The following is a 17401-nucleotide window of genomic DNA, read 5'->3' as shown; positions in this document are numbered from 1 at the left end:
TACAGTGGATGCCATGAGCACTGGTTTGTTGTCGAACCATTTTGTGATGGCCAGCTCAGGACTCTTTCTGGCCACTGACACTGATGTTCCTCTCCCCTCTTTTTTCAACTGTTTGTCTACTGGCAGCTGGCACAGCTTTGGGACACGGTTCTTCATTATAGTTCCAGTTGCAGGAAGGCCCTTTGCCAGCAATGCATCCAATAGATCTATGGTTGTGAAGTACCTGTCAAAGAATATGTGGCTTCCTGTTGGAACAGATTCAACCATGCGTAGAACTGCTGCAGCTCCAACTCCTAACCTTTGGACTGTAAAGGTATTCTTCCCTTGGTAGACTTCAAAATCAAGCATCAGACCATTTGGGGATGCAAGGACAAAGACCTTTAGGCCAGTAGGGTTTGGCTTGCCGGGAACATATTGCCTGACTGGACAACGGCCTGTGAATGGGATGATTTGCTCATCAATGCAGACCCTTTCTGGCTTTGCAAGGCTGAGACAGCCTTGGCGCACACAATCGCAGTATTGGCCTGACTTTCCAAAGAATATCTGCCTTCTTTGTTTCCTCTGTTACAGCCAGGTCATTGACAATCTTGAGGGAATTTCTTATCCTGAAGAATCTATCCCTAGTCATTTTGCTACTTATGACTGGCACTTTAGTTTTGTTGGGCCAAAACATTTTAATTCTGGGATAGCCAAGGCAGGCCATGTGGACTGAAATGCCCAAGAAGATTTTTATTTCTTGTGGCGTGGTGTTCATGCACACTCCTTTGATTTGCAGCTCTCTTTGATTTGTGTATGTTGCCAAATCTTCAAAGACCTTGTTGTCAATGTACTGTGAAAAGTATTCAATTGGACTCCAGTCTGCACGTGTTGTAGGGTCATCTTGACACACAGGAAGCCCAGGTAACACAGGTGCAAATCTGATATGAAGGAAAAAAGAATAATAAATGATAAGTAATAACAGTTTAAATACTCAATGCAGCTGAATTTAAAATTGTGGAACTGCATCAAACATACATGTTACTCCTGGCCCACAGAGGGCGGCACGGAGTTTCCTGTTCATCCCTGTCTGTATCTGTGTCTGTGTCTGCATCTGTCCCTTCAACTGAGCCTTCTGCATTGTCTTCCTCTTCTTCATCACCGTTTTGTATCACTGGTTGAAACTTATCCTCATCTCTCTCATCATCTGACAACTCCAAATCTGAATCTCCCTCGACTATTCGGTAAAGAATTATTTCTGCTTCAGTTCTGTTTCCCTACGACAATGTGGAGTCATTATTTACATGAAGATAGTCCTGATGTCCACTATAATTGACATTCATAAAATGGCAAATCTTTCAAAGATACATAATTTAGTTGCTATCAGAACTAAATATATGATTCCTAACACCTTCATGAACAAGAAAATATATGATTATCATAGTAACAAAACCATAGACAAACAATACTTGACTTACCTCTCATCTTTCCATAAAATGTGCTTGTTCCTTTGCCGTCCATTTTGAAAGGAAAGGTTCCCGGCCTCCCAGCCAATCAAATGACATATCACTGAAAAGCCCAGGATGTCCTCTGTACAGTACAGCAGGAATTAAGAGACTTGCACAAAATATTCCAAGAAGAGGATGAAACTCAAATGTCCACAACAGTGGACATAAGTCAATGGGCGGGGTCTCAGGAGGATATATATATATATATATATATATATATATATATATATATATATATATATATATATATATATCGTTTTCGTTGTTTGACATGAAAGACTGTAAATCACCAGGAAATCAGCTCAAAGTTATTTATTTTTAATTGAGGAAATCTGTTCCATGTATTCCCACGCGTAAATAGAGGCATGTGTTATCGTATCCCAATGTAATCCAGGTTTGAAATGATTATGTTTTTGCCAAATACTATATCTGTTTAAGATTCTTGCATAATCAATTGTTTCATCTCATTCATCCCAAATGTTATCTTGTTGCTATCCGAGATGAGACGAGCTAGCCCATGCTCGCTCCCTTTCTTGCATCACGCTGGTGTTCCAGACGGGCCCGCGCCTGGGAGCCGTCCCATCCATAATGGTGCTAAACCTACGGCGAGAAGAGAACCATCGAGTCGAACGGATTTCAAAAGCCCAGAGACAACGGACACATCAACCACCACTCTCCGGCTTCGCTGCTCCTGTCGACCAAAGGCATGACAACAACCGTTTGGGGTGAATTCAAGCACTGTTATGTTGTTAAAATATGAGGGTTACCCGCTTGTAAAGAGGATGCTCCGTGTGAGAAAAAATGACGGTAGGAGCCTAGGCTCTGTGGAAGCGAAGCCCAGGGCATGTTCGTGACATCCCTAAATGATCTTGTAGGCTTTTGTTGTGGGAATAGCCTCACCTTATCAGACAGACCGTGGAATTGACAGGCGACGAACGTAAACTACCGTGGGAACTGTATTAGACTTCAGCCGAGGACATAGCCTTTAAAGCCTCCATCGGATAGAGGATAGAGAAAGGATGATTTAAACAGGGCTCGACTGGTCAACGGGGTGGGAGGGACGGTTATATCAAGGACCACTGTCCACATAGTGACTGTTATTACAACATGTAATGGGACATTGTTGGTAGAAGGCCCGCAAGAAACAAAGCTGTTGGATTAATGGAACATGATAGGCTACAACACAGGATCGATAATAGGCAACGGGAGAGTGGGCTAGACAAGAATGAAAAGATCTCAATAGTATAGTCTTGTTCCCATGATTCGGTTTGTGATGCCATTGCCCCTGGTGTGCTGCCATTGGAATGCAACGGGAGGATGCTCAGCTAGGTTCCTGCCCATTTTCTCTGAGGTATATGAGACATGTGAGTCTATTTGTTTGGTATATAGTCAGGGTTTTCCTTTAGCCTGAGCAATGACTTATTTACAGGCAAGCTTCAGGGCTAGTGCACGATAGGGTATCTGACAAGGGTGAACAAGGATGTGTGGTGGTGCGCGTACACCAACTCATTCGATTTATTCAGGCTGATTCGATTTTAGAATTTGGAACTAAATTGAAAATAGCTGTTGAGGGAATAGCTGTTGGAGAAAGAATGCCATTCAACCAAACTGGAAAAGACACAACAGAGGAGACTCCCTCTTCGGATCATCCTCAACGAAATAACAGTAAGCTTTTCCTTTTCTTCATGTGCTCTGCACATTTATGAATACAAATGTACACCTGTATCCTCCTATAGAAACAGACGGGCACATGTTGTTGTCTCTCGGGGTGGTTGTATGGTGCTGGGGATTGTTGAGCCGGAGACCGATGCTGCTCGCCGCCAGGGCATGCCCAAAGGCCGCTGTTGCGTTTTGTTCAGTGACCTGAAGGTTTTCTTACTCAGACCGCCGGTCCGCTCCGCCACCGCGATCATCCCCATGAACGGACAATACACGGACAGCAATGGGTCCGGCACCGGCAATGATGTTGCCGCCGACAACAGCAACTCTGCAGCGAGTGCACCTCCACCAGAGGCGGATGGTTCTGCTGCCCCCTGCCCCGCCGACAGGAGAGCCTCATTCTGCCGGGACAAACGAGCCTAAAGCAACAGAGGAATGGCTGCATGCTACGGGACAGACTGGACCCCTGGACTATGGCAGCTCTGAGGAGGACTGCTCCAAAGAGAAGTGTGAGGAGAGATTCTCCCTGAACAGTCGCACAGACAGTGGTGTTAGGACTCCCCAGTGCAGGATATGTTTCCAAGGTCCAGAACAGGTGAGTGGCCTTACAGGTAGACAATAGACATATAGTCAGACATTTACATTTACGAAATTTAGCAGACGCTCTTATCCAGAGCGACTTACAGTTAGTGAGTACATACAGTATTTTCATACTGGCCCCCCGTGGGAATCGAACCCACAACCCTGGCGTTGCAAGCGCCATGCTCTACCAACTGAGCTACATGGGGCCTTGACTGTATATGACTAATTGTTGCTAACAAGGATGTCTTTCAAAGTGTTTCAAAACACTGGAGCTGTCCATGGAGCTGAAGTGCTGAAAAGCTCTCTCTCTCTCTCTCTCTCTCTCTCTCTCTCTCTCTCTCTCTCTCTCTCTCTCTCTCTCTCTCTCTCTCTCTCTCTCTCTCTCTCTCTCTCTCTCTCTCTCTCTCTCTCTCTCTCTCTCTCTCTCTCTCTCTCTCTGCTGTGCATGTTGTGGATCCCAAGCACGCAGGAGCAATTATATGCTTGAGAACATAAATAATGATTTTCTCACTTTCTCACTTCCGATGGCCATGTAAACGTAGGAGTACTATAATTCACAGAGTAAGCCCTGTCTTAGACAGAGGAGATAGGAACAGAACATGACAGAGAGGAGAACTCTACAGAAAGACCAGAGGAAGTAGTGGACTCAGGTAACACCGGGTGCATCTCAATAGTCTAAAGTGACTTCCTCTCCTAAAATCTCCTATAGCAGGTTTTTGCTTTCCACCTGTCCTGGTCTTTCACATCATCAGATGGAGAATGGGAGACAAGGAGAGGAGAAGGAAGGGGACACCACTTTAGACGGTTGAGATTCAGCCAGGGAGTGTAGCTACGGCCACATGGTCTTGGATTACCTGACTCAGAAGGACTCCCATTTACAAAGTCACCGCCCACGTGAGACAGCTCAGTGTGAAGGTGGATTGATGTTTGAATAGGTGCTGGTGCATCAGGGCCAACATAGGCTTCATCCTTGGGCTGTGGTGAATAGGCGCTGCACATACCTTTTCCCATCCTGATCCACTCACCTCTAAGGGAAGTCAATGGGGTTGCGGTCAATGCTATTTCAATGCAGTCAATTCAGGAAGTAATGCAGTCAATTTGTACATGTGTCCTACTGTACATGGCATGCACTGTGTGTGTGTGTGTTTAATTTGTGACCTAGTCCTGTGCGTCAACTAGCCCAGGGGTATCTCCCGAGTGGCGCAGTGGTCTAAGGCACTGCATCGCAGTGCTAGCTGTGCCACTAGAGATCCTGGTTCGTATCCAGGCTCTGCTGTAGCCGGCTGCAACCGGGAGACCAATGGGGCGGCGCATAATTGGCCCAGGTCGTCCAGGGTAGGGGAGGGAATGGCCGGCAGGGAGGTAGCTCAGTTGGTAGAGCATGGCGTTTGCAACGCCAGGGTTGTGGGTTCGATTCCCACGGGGGGCCAGTATGAAAAAAAAAAAAAAGAATAATGTAGTCGCTCTGGATAAGAGCGTCTGCTAAATAATGTAAATGTATTCAACCCAGGGTCTGTGGTACTGCAAGTGGTCTGCGAAAATAGATATGTATAAAAAATAAAACATCTTTTTTTTCTATTGAATAGTTTTTATGAATATCACTAACAACAAAAGAATAAACACATTTTAAATTACATACATTCAGTAGAAAATAGGATAATATCTTCTTTCTAATGATGTCAACTTTATTCCTCAACTCCTAATATTGAGCAAATTAAACTCACTGGAGTATATGACAATGGGCGCGTTCCCCTGCTCAGACTTTGCATGCATCATCCAATGGTTGCGTGCCACGTCATCGACTGTGCTGTAGGGCACCAGATTGCTATAACATATGATGTGATTAGCTGATAAGTAAAATACCTATCCAGGCGTTGTAAGATCTGGCAGGCGTCAGCAACGCCTGGGCAGAGGAACACGGCCATAAGCTTTGAAAAAGCACCCGTGAGTGCTGCTGGCTGCTGGTAAGCTTTCTTGACTTAATTAATTTCCGCCAACACATGGCTAACCTTGTTTAACCAGCTAAACAGCTGCTATTAGCGAACATGTGTTTGGAGTTACCTTTCTATCTAATAGGCTATGTTAGAGTTTACACTTCTTCTTCTAATTATAATGTGGGGAGGTCAAAATAAAATAAACAATCTACGAAATCTATTTATTTAGAAATGTTGATGACTTATCCTTGTCATTCACCTGATGATAAGACAAGACGTGAAACAAACATTTTTTTTGCTAACATATGATGGGGATCCTGGGTCGCCTTTTGCCTGGGCAGGGGTCCCTGGGTCACCAGTTTGCCTGGGCGGGGGTCCCTGGGTCACCAGTTTGCCTGGGCGGGGGCCCCTGGGTCACCGGTTTGCCTGGGCGGGGGTCCCTGGGTCACCAGTTTGCCTGGGTGGGGGGTCCCTGGGTAAGAAAAAGTGAAAGACCCCTGAATTTGCCCCATCTTCACCCAACTCTTTAAGTTGTGAAGACAAACGCCTCATGGCCTGTCCCTGTGTTGACATTTAGGGAGACACTAGTCTAGTGTCTGATGATGCCCCTTGGAGAACACTAGAGAGCATCTCTCTCTCTCTCTCTCCTCCAAATGACATCACATTATATAATACCACTGCCTGGAGTGGTAGTCACAGTCAGCCAGTCTCTGGCTGGCAGGCTGCTGAAAGCGTTTTGGTTCTGTAGATAAATTAGGTTGTGTCACAAATGGCACCCTATTCCCTATCTAGTGCACTACTTTTGACCAGGGCCCATAAGGTGGCCCATAGGGAATAGGGTGCCATTTGAGGTGCAACCTCAGTATAAAGAGAGTCTGCATTAAAGCTTTGGCTCAGTCTGGGAGCAGAGGGAGACAATAAAATACATTCAGGAGAAGCAGTGTTGTTAATGCTACCTGATGCTGTCTGTCAATCTGAAAGGACCCCTATTCATTCCATAACCACTTGTGCGTTAGGGGAAAGTAGCAAGAAGCTTTTCTATCACTCCCTTGAGTGCTGTGGCCTCTCTCTCTCTCTCTCTCTCTCTCTCTCTCTCTCTCTCTCTCTCCTCTCTCTCTCTCTCTCTCTCTCTCTCTCTCTCTCTCTCTCTCTCTCTCTCTCTCTCTCTCTCTCTCTCTCTCTCTCTCTCTCTCTCTCTCTCTCTCTCTCTCTCTCTCTCTCCTCTCTCTCTCTTCTCTCTCTCTCTCTGTCTCTCTCTCTCTCTCTCTTCTCTCCTTCTCTCAATATGTTATTGAATGTAAACCCTGTTTCAGACACTTGTTGAACCTACTCTGCTAGTCTGACTAATGTCACAGACAGTACAGGACAGTTGGATCCCGGGTGGTATAGCTTGAATTAGGTTGGATAACCAACGTGCCAGTTCGGACTTCTTTTAAACTCATGTTGTTGTAGCCTAACTACCAGACAGCAGGCTGCACTGGGTACACATGCATTTATCTGCCAGCCTTTCATATGTCTTTATTGTGCAGTATACACCTGTTTGTATTACATAGATAGTGTGGTAATTTATTCTAGATAATTGCCTGTCTTTCTCTGAAGAAAGGAACAGGAGAGATGTCATTATAGATGTTTGGGTTTAGAATAGTTGGGTTTAGAATAGTGCTCTCTGTGAAAAATAATGTCCATCTCTGAGGACAATAAATCAATTAGATTCCATTCTGGATGTTTGTGTTAACAACTGAAGAATTAAAACAAGAGAATGAACTTCTTGAAAGGTCTCTCTCAATTCAATTCAATTCAATTTCAATTTCAATTCAATTTAAGGGCTTTATTGGCATGGGAAACGTATGTTAACATTGCCAAAGCAAGTGAAGTAGATTGTAAACAAAAGTGAAATAAACAATAAATATTAACAGTAAACATTACACTCAGAAGTTTCAAAAGAATAAAGACTAAAGTGTTGTAACAATGTGCAAATAGGAAACAAGTACAAATGGGAAAATAAATAAACATAAATAAAGGTTGTATTTACAATGGTGTTTGTTCTTCACTGGTTGCCCTTTTTTGTGGCAACAGGTCACAAATCTTGCAGCTGTGATGGCACACTGTGGTTTTTCACCCAGTAGATAAGGGAGTTTATCAAAATTGGGTTTGTTTTCGAATTCTTTGTGGATCGCTGTAATCTGAGGGAAATATGTGTCTCTAATATGGTCATACATTTGGCAGGAGGTTAGGAAGTGCAGCTCAGTTTCCACCTCATTTTGTGGGCAGTGTGCACATAGCCTGTCTTCTCTTGAGAGCCAGGTCTGCCTACGGCGGCCTTTCTCAATAGCAATGCTCACTGAGTCTGTACATAGTCAAAGCTTTCCTTAAGTTTGGGTCAGTCACAGTGGTCAGGTATTCTGCCACTGTGTACTCTCTGTTTAGGGCCAAATAGCATTCTAGTTTGCTCTGTTTTTTTGTTTGTTCTTTCCAATGTGTCAAGTAATTCTCTTTTTGTTTTCTCATGATTTGGTTGGGTCTAATTGTGTTGTTGTTGTTGTTGTCCTGGGGCTGTGTGGGGTCTGTTTGTGTTTGTGAACAGAGCCCCAGGACCAGCTTACTTAGGGGACTCTTCTCCAAGTTCATCTTTCTGTAGGTGATGGCTTTGTTATGGAAGGTTTGGGAATCGCTTCCTTTTAAGTGGTTATAGAATTTAACGTATCTTTTCTGGATTTTGATAATTAGCGGGTATTGGCCTAATTCTGCTCTGCATGCAGTATTTGGTGTTTACGTTGTACCACGGAGGATGTTTTTTGCAGAATTCTGCATGCAGAGTCTCAATTTGGTGTTTGTCCCATTTTGTGAATTCTTGGTTGGTGAGCGGACCCCAGACCTCACAACCATAAAGGGCAATGGGTTCTATAACTGATTCAAGTATTTTTAGCCAGATCCTAATTGGTATGTCAAATTTTATGTTCCTTTTGATGGCATAGAAGGCCCTTCTTGCCTTGTCTCTCAGAACGTTCACAGCTTTGTGGAAGTTACCTGTGGCGCTGATGTTTAGGCCGAGGTATATATAATTTTTTGTGTGCTCCAGGGCAACGGTGTCTAGATGGAATTTGTATTTGTGGTCCTGGCAACTGGACCTTTTTTGGAACAACCTTATTTTTGTCTTACTGAGATTTACTGTCAGGGCCCAGGTCTGACAGAATCTGTGCAGAAGATCTAGATGCTGCTGTAGGCCCTCCTTGGTTGGTGACAGAAGCACCAGATCATCAGCAAACAGTAGACATTTGACTTCAGATTCTAGTAGGGTGAGGCCGGGTGCTGCAGACTGTTCTAGCGCCCTCGCCAATTCGTTGATATATATGTTGAAGAGGGTGGGGCTTAAACTGCATCCCTGTCTCACCCCACGGCCCTGTGGAAAGAAATGTGTGTGTTTTTTGCCAATTTTAACCGCACACTTGTTTTTTCTGTACATGGATTTTATAATGTCGTATGTTTTTCCCCCAACCCCACTTTCCATCAATTTGTATAACAGACCCTCATGCCAAATTGAGTCAAAAGCTTTTTTGAAATCAACAAAGCATGAGAAGACTTTGCCTTTGTTTTGGTTTGTTTGTTTGTCAATTAGGGGTGTGCAGGGTGAATACGTGGTCTGTCGTATGGTAATTTGGTAAAAGACAATTTGACATTTGCTCAGTACATTGTTTTCACTGAGGAAATGAACTAGTCTGCTGTTAATGATAATGCAGAGGATTTTCCCAAGGTTGCTGTTGATGCATATCCCACGGTAGTTATTGGGGTCAAATTTGTCTCCACTTTTGTGGATTGGGGTGATCAGTCCTTGGTTCCAAATATTGGGGAAGATGCCAGAGCTAAGGATGATGTTAAAGAGTTTAAGAAATTTGTGGTCTGTATATTTTATCATTTCATTGAGGATACCATCAACACCACAGGCCTTTTTGGGTTGGAGGGTTTGTATTTTGTCCTGTAGTTCATTCAATGTAATTGGAGAATCCAGTGGGTTCTGGTAGTCTTTAATAGTTGATTCTAAGATTTGCATTTGATCATGTATATTTTTTTGCTGTTTGTTCTCTGTTATAGGGCCAAAAAGATTGGAGAAATGGTTTACCCATACATCTCAGTTTTGGATAGATAGCTCTTCGTGTTGTTGTTTGTTTAGTGTTTTCCAATTTTCCCAGAAGTGGTTAGAGTCTATGGATTCTTCAATTACATTGAGCTGATTTCTGACATGCTGTTCCTTATTTTTCCGTAGTGTATTTCTGTAGTGTTTTAGTGATTCACCATAGTGAAGGCGTAGGCTCAGGTTTTCTGGGTCTCTATGTTTTTGGTTGGATAGGTTTCTCAATTTCTTTCTTAGGTTTTTGCATTCTTCATCAAATCATTTATCACTGTTGTTACTTTTCTTTGGTTTTCTGTTAGAGATTTTTAGATTTGATAGGGAAGCTGAGAGGTCAAATATACTGTTTAGGTTTTCTACTGCCAAGTTTACACCTTCACTATTACAGTGGAACGTTTTGTCCAGGAAGTTGTCTAGAATGGATTGAATTTGTTGTTGCCTAATTGTTTTTTGATAGGTTTCAACAATACTTTCCTTCCATCTATAGCATTTCCTAATATTATTCAGTTCCTTTGGCTTTGATGCCTCATGATTGAGTATTGCTCTGTTCAAGTAGACTGTGATTTTACTGTGGTCTGATAGGGGTGTCAGTGGGCTGACTGTGAACGCTCTGAGAGGCTCTGGGTTGAGGTCAGTGATAAAGTAGTCTACAGTACTACTGCCAAGAGATGAGCTATAGGTGTACCTATCATAGGAGTCCTCTCGAAGCCTACCATTGACTATGTACATACCCTACCCAGTGTGCGACAGAGCTGCAGGAGTCGTGACCCGTTTTTGTTGGTTATGTTGTCGATAGTTGTGCCTAGGGGGCATATGGGGGAGGAATGCTGTCACCTCCAGGTAGGTGTTTGTCCCCCCTGTGTGCTGAGGGTGTCAGGTTCTTGTCCAGTTCTGGCATTTAGGTCGCCACAGACTAGTACATGTCCCTGGGTCTGGAAATGATTGATTTCCTCCTCCAGGATGGAGAAGCTGTCTTCATTAAAGTATGGGGATTCTAGTGGGGGGATATAGGTAGCACACAGGAGGAAATTTTTCTCTGTTGAGATAATTTCCTTTTGAATTTCTAACCAAATGTAAAATGTTCCTGTTTTGATTAATTTAATAGAGTGAGTTAGGTCTGCTCTATACCAAATTAGCATACCCCCTGAGTCCCTTCCCTGTTTCACACCTGGTAGTTTGGTAGATGGGACTACCAGCTCTCTGTAACCTAGAGGGCAACCAGTGGGTCCGTCTCCTCTATTCCATGTTTCTTGTAGGATGACAATATCTGTATTTCCGATTTCTTTGGTGAAATCCAGATTCCTGCTCTTTAGGCCAGAGGCAGATGACCTCAGGCCTTGGATATTCCAGGATGAAATAGTGAAGGCTTTGTGTTCCATAAAGTGTCTAATGTTGTTGGTTGTGTGGTTTGGCCTCAGGCCAGTAATTGTGAGCAGAGCCTGCTGAGCATCTGGTACATGCCATTGGCTTGGCCTAGTGTAAGAGTGGGTGTTGGGCCTGTTTGCCTGCTCACGGCCTGGGCATATGTGTGACTTTCATGTTGAGGCCCTCTTTGTGGGTGTGGGGGGCTTGGGGTGGGTAGGATGGGCATAGGTCTGATCTGAGGGGGCCTAAATGGGGTGTGGGCATGGTTGACTTGGGGGGAGTTAATTGGTGGGGGTGGGGGTGTAGATGTGTCTGATGGTGCTGTGGTCTGGATGTAGGTCCTCTCTGCGGGGGTCCTCTATGTGTAGGTCCTAGGGGGGGTCCCGCAGGTCTGGGAGAGTGTCTCGCTGGTCTGGGCGGGGTGTCTGTTGATCTGTTGCTCCTGTGTGAGGTGGTGGGTCTGCGGTTGAGGGCGATATCCTTTAGGGTCCGGGCGAAGGTGGGCACTGCTGCCTTGTATAGGTGTACCTGGTCATAAAGGCTGTTCACGTCCAGGGTGGAGTGGTGGGCCAGGTAGACATTTGGTTTTGATGCACAGTCACGGGAAATACTTAGCGTTTACCCGCTCTATGGTAGCAGGGTGGAAGTATTTTCGTGGTAACAGGGTTGAGATAACCACTTGTGCGTTAGGGGAAAGTAGAATAAGCTTTTTCTATCACTCCCTTGAGTGCTGTGGCCTCTCTCTCTCTCTCTCTCTCTCTCTCTCTCTCTCTCTCTCTCTCTCTCTCTCTCTCTCTCTCTCTCTCTCTCCCCCCTCTCTCTCTCTCTCTCTCTCCTCCTCTCCCTCTCTCTCTCTCTCTCTCTCTCTCTCTCTCTCTCTCTCTCTCTCTCTCTCTCTCTCTCTCTCTCTCTCTCTCTCTCTCTCTCTCTCTCTCTCTCTCTCTCTCTCTCAACAAACACACACATCATGGTTCTTATTAGAGAAGATCCTGGCAAAGGACTCATCTGACCAGAGAGGATGTGGCATGCTCATGGATAACCCTGGTAGCTGTGAGATGTCTGGAACCAGAGAGGATGTGGCATGCTCATGGATAACCATGGTAGCTGTGAAATGTCTGGAACCAGAGAGGATGTGGCATGCTCATGGATAACCATGGTAGCTGTGAAATGTCTGGAACCAGAGAGGATGTGGCATGCTCATGGATAACCATGGTAGCTGTGAGATGTCTGGAACCAGAGAGGATGTGGCATGCTCATGGATAACCATGGTAGCTGTGAGATGTCTGGAACCAGAGAGGATGTGGCATGCTCATGGATAACCATGGTAGCTGTGAGATGTCTGGAACCAGAATGAATAAATTATATTGGTAATATTGGTAGCTTTTTAATGAGTGTCACACACTAACGTGTCACCTCACTTTCTCTCTCTGAGCTGTCCTTGGTGATAAATCTCTCTCTCTCTCTCGCTATCACTCTCTCTGAGAGGATTATAAATGACAGGTTCACGGTAGAACGCACTGATGTGAGAATCACACACACTCACACACACGCACTACACACACACACACACAAACTTTCACACATAACAGGATAAGAGCGGTAAGGATTAATCTCTGAGGAGGTCTCTGTTCAAACAGATTACATGAGCTTTGGGAGGTAAGAAACCAGAAACCACAGCCCTGTCTGTCTGTCTGTCTGGAGGATCCACACTCTGATAGATACAGTTACAGAGTCAGTGAGGATATGTAGGTGCAGAACTGAAGGGCCCGTTTACTGGTAACTCTAGAGACAAGGCTTTACATCTACCGTTCTCCAAAGCTGTGGGTCCATAGGAAATGTAGACAGAACGTGGCTTTGTCCAAAATGGCTCCCTATTAACTGCACTACTACTGCTCTGGCTAAAGGTGATGCACTATATAGGGAATAGGGTGCCAGATTAGCCCTGTGTCACCAATGTATATAAACCCTGGATTGCAACCCTGGATTACTGATGCTATGTATTGGCCAATGAGAGGCTTTGAAGCCACTGGTCGGCCATATTGGCACTCCCCAGTAGGAGCAGTCCTCCAAAGGAATACATTGAATTGTACCGTTTTTCAATTAAATGTTTGAAGGACAAAATTGCATGCATTTAAGTATTTTTTGTTATATTGGGGACAGTAACATTAGTAATAAAAAAAATATATACTTTAAGGATAATATTTTTATATATTTTTCAATTTTTTATTTTTATGTTTAGCTCACATAATATCAGTTAAAAGTATGCATTAAGGTATTTGTAATAGGATAAACGTGGCAAAAACGAATGTAGACATTAATAAATACATTTCTATAGCTTCCAAAATATTTTTTACAATGGTGTAGGAGTGCCAAGATGGAGGCGCGGTGGCGTCAACACAGCGCCCCCTATCAGTCATCCAGTGTATATATAAATAATTGTTCAGCACCATGGCCAAAACTCAGCTGGCTCACTGTAATACAAACCGATAGCAGCGTTTTCCTTTGTATCCCAAAGGGGGAGCTGCTGAGCCCGTGTCGCTGCAGTGGGTCGGTCCGCTGTACCCATGAGCCCTGCCTCATCAAGTGGATCAGTGAGAGAGGCTCCTGGAGCTGTGAGCTCTGCTACTACAAGTACCACGTCATCGCCATCAGCACCAACAACCCACTACAGGTACGGTGTGTGTGTGTGTGACTCACCGTCTCTTAGACTTGAGTCGGGGCAGGGTTTTAGGGGATGAAGAGGAGAGCTCTAATTGGGTGCATGTCACACATCACTGCAGAGAGATAGGGTTAATACTAGTGTATAGTGTGTATGAATAGTATGTGATGATGATGATGTAGTCTCTCTTCCTCCTTTTCACTCTCTCTCCCCCTCTCTCTCTTTCTCTCCCCTTCTCTTGCTCTCTCTCCCCCCTCTCTCTCTACCCCCTCTCTATCTCTCTCCCTCCCCCTCCCTCTCGCTCTCCCCCTCCCCCCCTGTCTCTCTCCATCCCAGTGGCAGGCCATCTCTCTGACAGTGATAGAGAAGGTCCAGATAGCTGCGGCCGTGTTGGGCACCCTGTTCCTCATGGCCTCTATCTCCTGGCTGGTGTGGTCCTCCCTCAGTCCCTCGGCCAAGTGGCAGCGCCAGGACCTGCTCTTCCAGATCTGCTACGCCATGTACGGATTCATGGACCTCGTCTGCATCGGTGAGGCCGGCACACAGAGGAACGTCTCTTCTTCTTCTTCTTCCCTGTCCTCCTTCCTTCCTTCCTTGATTGATTTATTGGGGGAAAAGATGCACAACCCAGGGGATAACGCGTTAAAGCAATTCTACTTGTTTGCAACGTAGTCCCCTATGGAATACACCGCCCTCCTCCTCCTCTCTTCCTCGCCTCTTTCTCTTCTCCTCCTCTCCCTCATTCATTCCCTCCTCCTCCTCTCCTCTCCCTCATTCATTCCCTCCTCCTCCTCCTCCTCTCCTCTCCCTCATTCATTCCCTCCTCCTCCTCCTCCTCTCCCTCATTCATTCCTTCTCCAATCAGGACACTTGAGGAGGGACATATATGACTCCACAGACAGAGCTCTGGAGGACTCCCTCTGTGAATTATGAACGCTACCAACTCATGTTGGATTTGGGATGTATTCATGTGTAACTGACAACCTCCCCCTCTTCTCTCTGTCTCTCTCTGTCTCTCTCTCTCTAGCGCTGATCGTCCATGAAGGACCCTCAGTGTTCAGGATCTTTAACCGCTGGCAGGCTGTGAACCAGCAGTGGAAGGTGCTCAACTACGACAAGATCAAAGACACTGAGGACCACCAGAAATCCAGGCTCACGCCCAGACACCTGGCCCTGCCCAACCCCAGGACGAGTGCTCCTCCCGGGTCAGGGCCGGGGATGACATGAGCTTCCCCCCTCCACCTCCTCCCTCATGGCCGCAGTGGCTGCCTCCGCGCCGGGCTATACCGCGACCACAACCGCCAGCCTGACGACGGTGACGACGCAGGACTCAATGTCGGAGCAGAGCCACGGGGGGCCACCATCCCTGCCGGACCACCACTGTGCGTACAACATCCTCCACCTGCTCACCCAGCACCTCTGGACGACGCAGCAGGAGCCCCGCGCCACTCAGGTCCAGCCCCAGCCTCCGCAGCCCAGCAACAGCAGCCGGGAGCTGGTCATGAGAGTCACTACGGTCTGAGGCTTCAACTGAGGCCTAACTTTTTGTTACATTACAACAACGAGAGAGACAGAGAGGTGTGTGGCCTCGTTTGGGAGTTTGAATGGAGGACTTGGAGACGTTGCTGCTGCTTCACAGAGAAATGTACATGAAGGGACTCAATGCTGCCTGGGACAGAAAGATGAGGGAGCGAGGGGGAGAGGATGGGTGAGGGGTAGAGGTGGGTGAGGGGTAGAGTGTGGGGGGAGAGGATGGGTGAGGGGTAGAGTGTGGGTGAGGGTAGAGTGTGGGGGAGAGGATGGGTGAGGGGTAGAGTGTGGGTGAGAGGATGGGTGAGGGGTAGAGTGTGGGGGGAGAGGATGGGTGAGGGGTAGAGTGTGGGGGGAGAGGATGGGGGAGGGTAGAGTGTGGGTGAGAGGATGGGTGAGGGGTAGAGTGTGGGTGAGAGGATGGGTGAGGGTAGGGTGTGGGGTAGAGTGTGGGTGAGGGGAGAGGGGGTGGGGATGGAGCGTGTGGATGGCAGAGAGAGAGATTTGCTTTCCTGTGTTTTGACAACCTTGATGTAATAAAAGAGATTTATAGATGTGTGTGTGGTGGTCTGATGTAGCAGGAAGGATGTGTGAGGCAGAGCCATTTCTATATATATATATGACTCTGATAGATGCCACTGATCTGATGTGATTTACTATCTAGCCTGGAGCAACACTCATGAGGAAGATGCAGTCCTCACAGTCAGGATAAATAGACCTTTCTAATTACTATGATGACGGACAGGAGCGCAGTTCAGTACAGTGACAGTCCATAACTCTAATACCTTCTTACATTAGCTGTTCACAATGATTATTCAGGCTATAAATGGCACCATATTCCCTACATAGTGCACTACTTTTGACCAGAACCCAATGGGCGCAGGTCAAAACTAGTGTACTATACAGGGAATAGGTTGCTATTTGGGATGCAACCTTAGATGAAGTTTCATTCATATAGAGCTCTACATCTTCCCAGCATAAGAAACAAAGATTAAATTAGGATTTATCTCTAGTAGAACACAGTGAGCAGGTTGAAATGGATTTGACGCAAAGCCTCTCTCTTCTGTCAGGTCCATCCATCTTAGTACAGGTTGGCATCTCTATGAGAAGTGAAAAGGTGTATGACAGTGAAGGGATTATAGTTGAAGCTGGAGAATCCATATGATCTCTGATAACACTACCGATGGCAGTAAAAGGGTTTCATGTATGACACGGACTGCTGCAAGTAGCCTGAGTGAAAAGCGAAGAGCATCAGAGGTTGTTGTTGTTTGAATGGAGCATAACGATCCAGATGCTTCCTGATGTTTTGGTTCTGATTGAAATACTGTACCTCCAATCAAAACAGTGTTCATCTGGTCACCATGACGATGACCCCCAGCAACCTACCTGACCCAAGTTCTAAGCCAACCACATTGCTCTGTGAAGGACGACACTACCTGCCTTCAGTTACTGAATACATTGAACAATGGGGACATATTTTGTTTATGCTTTGTATAAATATGTTAAAGAAAACTGTTGATACAAAAAAAAAGGAATTTGATTCTGTGGTGCAGCTTGGGTGTATCGGAGTCAGACCGTGTAGTTCAACATCGTTCCAATCATCTTTCTCTTTTATTACAAAATTATCTCCAAAAAACAAGTACAAACATACACTACCGTTCAAAAGTTTGGGGTCACTTAGAAATGTCCTTGTTTTCGAAAGAAAATTACTTTTTTTGTCCATTAAAATAACATCAAATTGATCAGAAATACAGTGAAGACATTGTTAATGTTGTAAATGGCTATTGTAGCTGGAAACGACAGATTTTTTATGGAATATCTACATAGACGTACAGAGGCCCATTATCAGCAACCATCAGTCCTGTGTTCCAATGGCACGTTGTGTTTGCTAATCCAAGTTTATCATTTTAAAAGGGTAATTGATCATTAGAAAACCCTTTTGCAATTATGTTAGCAGAGCTGAAAACTGTTGTGCTGATTAAAGAAACAATAAAACTGGCCTTCTTGAGACTAGTTGTGTATCTGGAGCATCAGCAATTGTGGGTTCGATTACAGGATCAAA

The 17401-nt window shown here is 45.4% G+C and overlaps 1 protein-coding gene across 1 annotated transcript; it reads left to right on the top strand.

Moving 5' to 3' along the window:
* The first annotated feature begins 3174 nt into the window (after nucleotides 1-3174).
* On the top strand, nucleotides 3175-15506 carry LOC123487387 (E3 ubiquitin-protein ligase MARCHF4-like). The gene is given in 7 exon segments (XM_045218618.1): nucleotides 3175-3297; nucleotides 3300-3449; nucleotides 3538-3738; nucleotides 13666-13821; nucleotides 14146-14338; nucleotides 14837-15030; nucleotides 15032-15506. Coding segments are annotated over 7 exon segments (1305 nt in total). The 5' UTR covers nucleotides 3175-3186; the 3' UTR covers nucleotides 15332-15506.
* The last annotated feature ends 1895 nt before the right edge of the window (nucleotides 15507-17401 follow it).

The sequence above is a fragment of the Coregonus clupeaformis genome, unplaced genomic scaffold (genome assembly GCF_020615455.1).
Source record: "Coregonus clupeaformis isolate EN_2021a unplaced genomic scaffold, ASM2061545v1 scaf1686, whole genome shotgun sequence".
NCBI lineage: Eukaryota > Metazoa > Chordata > Actinopteri > Salmoniformes > Salmonidae > Coregonus > Coregonus clupeaformis.
Note: the sequence above shows the minus strand (reverse complement) of the source record. Positions and strands in the feature narration are given on the sequence as shown.